A 9,190-nucleotide genomic window follows, 5' to 3' on the forward strand; every position below is an offset into this window, starting at 1 on the left:
GGTTTTAGCAAACTTAGTGGGAAAATAAACTGTTTTCAAAAGAAAATGCAGCTCTTGTCTAGTTTTCCCGGACTGAGGAATGGAACCTCTCATTCCCATCACTAGTCTTGTCCACTTCTTACAGGACTGGGTCCTGATTCTCTCCTTCTGTGGACGCTGGCAAAGTGGATCTGCTTTGGCTTCCAGGAAAGGTATAGGGAATAGTATCCAGTCTAGCCTTAGTCAAGTGACATGCCAAGCGTTAAGTGGGGCCATAAACAGAACTGGAAAAAAGGGACATTAGGCAAGCAAGTGAGGAAATAATAGAAATGCAGGTCAAACAATAAGGCTTAAATAATGACCCACAGAATTGGGATGTCTAAACTGAGGATGTGTCAAAGAATGACGAGATCAACACTATGTACCTGACAAAAAGACAAAGCTGAACTTACTGTCACAGTGGGGGAAACTCTGATGGTCAGGCATGGTCTTTCTGAGCAGAGCAGACTGATGATAATTATACAGGTGGGTTTGCAGGAGTGTGACATCATTGGAAGGAGAGTGGTTACTCAAATGAGACAGTTATTGATTGGTTGACACTCAAAGACATACTTATTAGACTGAACCCCTTCTTAATTGGGCTGTTACTGATAGGTTGGCTTGCAAAATTACTTGGTTTACTGAGGGAAGGTGCTGATCAATTGAACAGGTTTAAAATGAGTTATATTGGCTATTTGTTTCCATGGCTACAGAACATTCGATCTTTTCCTAGGAGTATTGTAATTTTTTTTTCCTCAAATGGGATGAGAATGCACCTAGACTGCAGAACAGAAATATGATCAGATTATGAACTGGACCTCTTTCTGGAAAATCCTTCAAAAAATAATTAGAAGAAGGTAAGAATAGTCCCAAGGCCAGGTAATGGAGCAGTGGTAACAAATAGACTAATAAACCCAAGAAAGACCTACTTCCCATTATTTTCCAAGGAGCCAAGGCCCATAGAAGAGTCTTTCTTTGGATATATAAGGATTTTCATGCCCAGTAATGTTACTGAATAGCCAACCAGTAAGGGTCAGCAAACTTTTTCTGTAAAGGGTCAGATGGTAAATGTTTTAGGCCTTGTGGGCCATAGGTTCAGTCTCTGTTGCAGATGCTAACCTTGGCCACTGTAGTACCAAAGCAGCCAGGCATGTTATATAAACAGATGGGTGCAACCGGAGTTGATCTAGAGTAGCTGGAAGGGGCCTGTGGTGGCCAGATGTGGCTCACAGACTGTAGTTTGCTGACTGCTGACCTAGAGCAAATAATCTTTCAGGTGCACATGCTGCTAGAGATTCAAAACCCCAAATATCTGAACCTCTCTGGTCAAGAGATAGTATATAAACAATAAATAGTTGCTGACTGACTACTGATACCCTGTCTGATTGGATGCCATTGATTCTGGTCCAGGCTAGTGTACTCCTGGAGTCGTAGCTGGGATAGAGGTAGAGCTGGAGTATAGGCAGACTGAGTTTGGGAGGAAAAGCCTCCAATGTCCCATTTCCAATGGGCATCAGGTGATTGATGCTGTCAGTGCCGCCACCACCACACCCCATGATACTCGCCGGTCTCTGCTATGTGGCCAGCAGTACTGTAACTGCTGACCACTGCTGTTCTGACAACTGTTATTGCTACTCCAGCTGAAGAGATTTTGTCTTTTGAAAACTGGTAGCTCTGCCAGTTAACATCAGAGAGATCGACTTTGAAGGATTTTTAGCTTCTTTGGTGGCTAGAGGACAACTTGGCCTTTTTAGATCCCTTCATCAAACTTCCCCAGGTTACAGGGTCATTTGAATGAAGCATCCTAGGGATCTGACCATCCTTTATGAAGTCAGCTTGACTCCTTCCTCCAGGGAGCTCACAGATCTTGAAAATAGGGATCCTTTTCTGACCTGGTATTTCAGCATTTCTGGGAGTAGTCATGGAATTAGCCTACCAGAGTGAACTATTCTGAAAAATACTTGTTACAATTTCTTTATTCTTTCTGGGAAAAAAAAGTGATAGCTCATATTTTATATAAACAACTCTCTTGGCTGGGGCTTGTATATCTTAAGATTCTTTATAAATCAATACTTAGGGATATCTATGTTTGTCAGCTCAGAGAACTTTCTGGAATTAGACTCTACTATCACTTGCATCTCTTTAGGGGTGAGGAAAATTATTTCGGACTCCAATTTTAGATCTATTCCATGGAAAGACATTGTTTGATGTGAAGAATGTTTTTAGTTCTGTTTGTTAAATGGCCTATTCAGGGTATCTTTTTGCCGTGAAATATAGTCATTACCAAAAATAAGGATAAGTTTAGCACAGTACTAATTTCACTTTATAATAGTGTACAAGTACTTGTGAAAATAAGGACTAGATTTTTGTCATCCTTATGTAGTATTATTATATATATGTATTAGGAACAATAATGCAAGGTATAATATTTTGATGTTCTAACTTGTTCTAACATTACTTAATGTTTTTGAAATCCATCATGAAAAATTGGGAAGGAGCAATAAAGTTTTGAAAAAATAATTAGAGAAGGCTATCTTTATCAGCTATTTAAGTCAATTATAAAGATACAGTTATTCAAATATGGATATGGAATAAAACTAGGTAAACTATGGAAGAAAGAAAAACCTAGATAGAATATATTAGTCTGAAAAAGACCCTGGTTGTGTATGTGTACGTATATGAATTTAATATATAGTAAGGATAGTATCATACATGGGAAATGAAAAACTTGCTCAATAAATGGGAGTCATTCGGTTAGTATATTAGGTGAAAGACAAACTTGTTTTACACACAGGACTTTCAAATATAGTAACATATTTGAGAGTTTGATTTCTTTCTCCAATGGGAGTCTAATTGATACAGGCATGTTAATGCAGCCATACTCCACAAGGTCATTCAGAGGTCTAGGTTCCTTCCATCTGCTCAGTCTTTCATCCGCTGGGACTCTTTCTCCTGTATGATCCAAGTGAGGTGTATTCACATTCCAACATGTGATGAAGAGGAAGGATCCTATGAATCATGCGACACAGAAGTTGTACATACCCAATCGATTCACACTCTGTTAATGAGTCATGGCCCTATCTACTGGTATGAAAGGTTGGGAAATGTAATCTGTAGATGAACAACTATGGGCTCAGCCCCAACTAAGAGGGAAAAGAAGCTCTAATAGTATCAGAAAGAGAGATTGCATCCTGGAAAGAATTAACCATGTGGGCCACAGTAGTTAAATGAAAAATAAAAATCAAATCAATTTAGATCCTCATTTTTTGCTATATTTCAAAAAATATTCCAAATAGATAAATAATCCAACCATATGATAAGCATCCAAAATTGCTTTTTTATTACTATTTGCCAGGTAATATACTAAGAGCTTTTTATAGATTATATATCATTTAATCCTTAAAATGAGCTTATAAAAGAGACTTGTTAAGTAACGATTTGATAAATGGACAATGCCACACATGGATTAGAAAATACAAATGACTAATGAGGAATTTTCTTATCTTTAATGATAAATCTGAATTTTAAGTGAGAAGTCCTTTTCGTTTATTAAGTTATGAAATATTTTACAAAATATTCAAACTTGGGTAGCGTGAATTGAGGATTATAAACTGCCAGAGTCAATGTGTGTCAACAAACTTAGCACATGTTAATATTCAACGTGATCCAACAATTTCACTTTCTGGAGTCTTGACTAGAAAATAATCAGAATGATGATAAAGCATTACTTACAGTCACATACACACATAAAATCAGAAACCATGTAAATGACTAAAAATAGGAGAATGACTAAAAAAACCGTTATATATACAGAACATAATATTTTATGTGATTAAAATTGTTTATAGTGTTAACAGTATGGGAGCATGTCAGTAATATAATGTTAAGTGAAAAAAATTAGGATGGAAAACTCACAAATTAGATTTAATTATGTTTTTCAAAAACAAAAAATAGAATCGAAATATGTTAAATGTTTTTGGGTGTCCTTTGTTATTTTTTCACTACCTCATCTCTGCTTCTTTGTTACTGCCTCTGTGCTGACTAATTAAAAAGCCTTATTGATTTTCATTCCTCTCTCCTCCCATTGAATGATCCATAAGAGAACATATCATGTCTTTCTGATCATTGTATATTGTTGCATAGTGCCTCAACCAGTATAGGTGATAAAAATTGACCTAATCTTTAGGCTTTTATTTTTCACCAAAGACTGGCAGTACTTGTATCCTCAGAAAAAGAAGACAAAATTTTAATGTATTGGAAAAAGTCTGTTTTATAATAATTTTCTTTAATAGTCTAGTTTTCTAATGGGTAAATGGAAAGCAGAAGTGATAAAATCTACATTAGGTGGAAGCAGAAAAAAGTTTTACTTTTCAGTGGAGGGGTTTATGTCCATTTGCCCACTCCCATTCCATTGTTTGGCCTTGGGATTGTGTTAGTGCACCTTGTGGAAGTGTCTTTGCAATGTTCTAAATGCATGCATTGAAATAAAATGGACTTTGTCATGTCCTCTGGCTTTGCTGTGGGCACTGTTGATTGGCTGGAAATATACATTTGAAGGGAAGTACCGAAATGGGAACTGATTTCCACTTTCCCTGGTCTTCCCACCCTGTGCCTTTAAGATACAATTTTATTATGTTTTGTTGTTGAGGGCAATTTAAGTCTTCTAAAATTGGGTAAAGTGAAACTTCTCACGCAGTATTAGTCAGCATTCTCTTAAATGTGCCACTAAAAAGGATTTGACCAAAAAGTGGTAATAAAAAAATAGGACAGTGTCCTTCTGGCTTATGTGAAATGGATATTTTAGCTATCAGTTCAAATATTTGGAAATTGTAAAGTCTGTCACATTTTCTAATGACACAGCATGTGAAGTAGTACATTGTTGAAAGGTCAACCAGAGGCTGATTTCCACACTATAAATCACATATGTTGAATTGCGGAAGTCTAGAAACATGTTGTTTTATGTTGATCACCAGTGTCTGTGAATAAGATAATTCAAAAGTAATGAGAAGTGGTAAGAGTTGCATAAAATAAAGTATTTTCACTTAAAACAATTCTGATAGACTAAAGGTGGAGGGAAGAATGTTTTGATAGACTTTAACTAGTTTCTAAGGGGCAGTGGGAGTGAAAAGTGTCTCAGAAAAGTGAGGCATGTGCCTGCAGATTGAAACCTGAGTGTGAATATGTGAATTTTTCTTAGGAGTAGCAACTAGGAATCAGGTTTGCATATTCACTGTTTTGCACTTAGTCCTCCTATTAATGAATACCACCAGGTGATGGGTGTTTTCTGACCGGAGAAAGCCTGTGTGTGGCATCTGGCAAGTCAGGTTTAAGAAAAAGATGTCAGCAGCTTAAGGCCCCTGTCACATGACCTCCTCTACTTGCCAATACTAGACGCTCTGGATCAGATTTCAACTCCAGGCAGTCCTGCCAGCCATGTGGGTTCAGCCGAGTGAGAAGCAAAACCACGCTTCTGAAAATGTTAGGAGCTGCTCTTCGCTCCCTCTGAGGCCTCTGGATTAGGAACTGTGTTTCAAATGAAATCATATCTACTGAATGGAATTCTCGTACTTTGCTGTCATTTTGATGTTTTCATCTGGTCTTCATCACTTCTACCAGGCACTTCCTGCGAGAATGGGGGCAGGCGCTCTCGCTATCTGTGTGAGTACAGGCCGCCCCCGTCTTCTGTGGACACGGCGGGGCTGAGGAGAGGCCTGTGCCCTCCTGGTTTTGCTGCGATGTTTGTGCGATTTTGTTTTTCCTTTCTAGGAGGTGGGGGAAGGTTTGTTACTTAAATGCCTATCTATTCAAATGGACGTTAAACAGTGTTTGGGGCAGCATTCAGCATTTTTGTCTGTTTGCCTTTCCAAAAAAGATGAAGGAATAAGTGTGCCGGAGTTTATGCGGTTAGGACAACTTGATTTAAAGTAAAGCATTCTCGAGCATTTCAGACTTCCTTATTATAGATGAGTTAAATATGAATGCTTAATTGTAGTTACTGGAAAAGTCTAGTGGCTAGACTGAGAACGAATGAAAATAGCCACGAATTTGTTCCTTCTGGGTATGTGTATGACCTTTTTCTATTCACATTTTTGTTTTCTTTTAGTAATGCTAGAATTTCTGTTGAAGCATGGTTGCTGAAAGTGACAGAGAAAGAGCTTGTTTGATAAATGTTTGTGAAACCGTAATGGAGTGTAGAAACTTCTGGTTACAATACAGTAGCATCAATAAATACCACTGATGTAAAATCCATGAGAAAATGCATGTATTTCTAGGGCTGAATTAATAAATTCAAAAGCAGTTCTGTTGATGCTACTTTTGCAATAACCACGTATTGTCAATTATACAATTTACAGAATGCTGTGATTTAAGTTTTTATTTCAATATATAGAAAATGCATATATATCAAGCATACTTGTATTTATAAACTGGTATTGTCTTCCAAGGGGGCATTTTGTTTGTCCCTAGAAGAGCTAAATGAGAAATATATATTCCTTATTATCAACTTTATCTGCTGACTTCTGTATCATCACAGGTCACATCTTTTTTCTTTTTTTTTTTTTTTTCAAGTTTCAGAAACAGCTGCGATTTGTGGTAGGTTGTGATGGCATCCTAAAACATCCAGAGATATCTGGGCAATTTTTTACACATATGCCCCAAATGGTCACCACATGGTAAATCAGCCCCACAGATTGAATTTTCATAGTAAAACTCCCTCATTTTTGTGCTTGGAACTTTTTGGTATCCTGTGTGCCTGTCTGTCTCTTTTCTTCTTAGCCCTGAGCCTTGTAGCATCCAGGTATCCAGGTGATTATCTTTTTATCATTCCCAAGAGTTTTCTTCAAAATCTGATTTTTTTTTCTATTGTAAAATACTGACCTTCTATTTCACTTCATCTTTCCAAGTTTGGAAAACAAATACTTTAGGACAGGAAATGTATAGAGTATGAAGCAGCAGATCAACCTATTTGGCCTGAGACAGTCATCTCTGATTAGACCCTTACTTCTTGCCTGTGGCCTGCATGCATTGATCTCTACCTTGATTGAAATGCACACTGACCCATGTATGAAACTGAATATTTTTCCTTAGTTTAATCCAAAGTATATGCAAAATTTCATGTAAAGTTGACATGAAAATCATACTATATAAGAGATTATTCACTCTAGTAGAGGAGTAATTCTCAGTCATTCCTATTCTTTAACTTCAGGTTAGCCTTTTTTTTTTTTCTATCCCAGATCTACTTATAGGAAATGCTTATGTTTTTAGGATTTTTAGCATAGTATTTCTGGAAAAACATAGCTGAAGGAGAAAAAAAATTTTTTTCATGTTTGTGGCAGAAAGGTGAGAGCTATGTAAATGTAAGCATAGGGGCTGGCATACTTGTTTTTAGTTTGGGACCTCTTTACCTAGACATATCTTATATGTAGCAATGGCTCAGATATCCTGATACTGAAGATAGTTGTTTAGAGAGAATAATAGAATACTAGATATTTGTAGTGTGTGTGTGTGTGTGTGTGTGTGTGTGTGTGCGCGCGCGCGCATACGTACACATGTTGAAGTGGAACACTCCATTCATTGGAGTTCAGAGAGCCTCCATTTCTATGTCCACTGACTAACCACCTTTCTCTTCCTCATTCTTTTCATCACTTCCCATATTACTAGCACTGTTAGTAAAGCCAAAGTGGGCTCAAAATTTCACTTACTACTCATATTTACAAAGAAGTTGCAGCTTCTTCACTATAACATCTGTTTTTCCTCAATAAACTACACCCAGGCGGAATGGGAACTAAGGCAAGTTAATATTGCCTTAGTCTCTTCTAGCTTTAAATGTCACTTTGAGAGGACTCCAGCTCTCTCAGGTGAAATCTTGAGTCTTTCAGACCTCTTGCACCTCCTGCTGTTCTGTCCAACGTGGCATCTGGGTATTTAGAGGAAGGTGGGCTTGCAAGTAGGAGTTGCCATATCCCAATGGCTGAAGAAAGAGGGGCCCAGAATACATGCGTGTCGATTTTTATATTGTGGATGTTCTGGTCTCTGGTGTGTTTAGCAAACCTTCGGTGAATTTGTAGGTAAGTTCTGTTGGTATTCTCCAGGCCTTGCGGTCCACTCCTCCTGAGTTAACTCCAATTTTTGTTGGTGCTGGGAACAATTCTAAGGCTGTCCTGGGCCTTGTAGCCTTTGTCCCTAATTTGACCCCTCCATTCCTGTAGCCTCATCACTGTGTATCCTCAGCTACCTTTATGTCTATCCCATAGTGCAAGCAGGAGCTGTGGTCCTAGTACAGAAAGGTTCACAAACCATATTATGATATTCTAGTCACAGATTTATTGAACAGCTTAAAACACAGCACAAAGCAAGGAGGGAAAGATCTGCTAGGCTTACCTACATAGAAGGGGTTTCAGTGGGATGAAAGGCCCACATTCTGAGTCCTGTGTTACATGATATTTGTCTGTTCTGTTTCTCGTCTTCTCTACCACATCAACCTTTCCTGGTCACAGTGGGTTTTTTGAGGACCAGTGTTGAGTGTGTGCAGGGGGCTCAGCAGATGGAACATAACTGAGCCAACACAGCTTGCTCTATCATCAGAGACAAGTGTGCCTAGGTATAGTTCTAACTTGCTAAAATAGACTCCTGAACGGCTATGGATTTTTGTCTGCATATTTCAGGCAGATAACACATGGGGCCAGCAAGGGTATAATCAATGGGTGACTCATTTAAGAGATGAATATTTGATGTCTCATAACTGTTGGGTGCTTAACTTGTTTCTTCTATCTCTACTTAATTATCTATGTCAACTGTGTCCACCACACTATCTCCTTACATATTGTTGAAACTTAGTTGTACTTCTCCTCATTGTTTTTCCCTTCTCTATTTGGCTGAACTGAATTGTCTTAAGTAATACAACAAACAAATATTTTGCAAATTCAAGTTTCAAAACCCATCGTGGTTATTTATCTTTGTTGTTTCTAGTTTGATGTTTGGCACCAAATTCATCCCAAACAGACTACATTTACATTTCTTAAATGCCATGATGGATTTCTTCATTTTTTTTCCATCTTCTGTGTTTTCTGTCCTTTGTTTTGTTTTGTTTGTTTGGAGTTTAGAATGTAGGCTCATTTTGGAAACTGGCAAACATGATCTTAAATCTTGGTTATGTTATTTACTTTACTCTGAC

At 37.8% G+C, this 9,190-nt stretch overlaps 1 protein-coding gene across 2 annotated transcripts in view; it reads left to right on the forward strand.

Moving 5' to 3' along the window:
- FAM13A (family with sequence similarity 13 member A) overlaps positions 1 to 9,190 on the forward strand; it is a 362,178-nt gene that overhangs the window by 23,070 nt on the left and 329,918 nt on the right. Inside the window, exon 1 of one of the 2 annotated variants that reach the window (XM_030313443.1) lies at positions 5,475 to 5,676. The exons of the other annotated variant lie outside the window; for it this stretch is intronic. Within the exon in view, the coding sequence (XP_030169303.1) occupies positions 5,572 to 5,676 (105 nt within the window). The 5' untranslated portion in view covers positions 5,475 to 5,571. Of the gene's footprint in view, positions 1 to 5,474; positions 5,677 to 9,190 lie in introns of those variants that run through there. 2 annotated transcript variants of the gene reach the window in all.

Source organism: Lynx canadensis, chromosome B1 (assembly GCF_007474595.2).
Source record: "Lynx canadensis isolate LIC74 chromosome B1, mLynCan4.pri.v2, whole genome shotgun sequence".
NCBI classification, from domain to species: Eukaryota; Metazoa; Chordata; class Mammalia; order Carnivora; family Felidae; genus Lynx; species Lynx canadensis.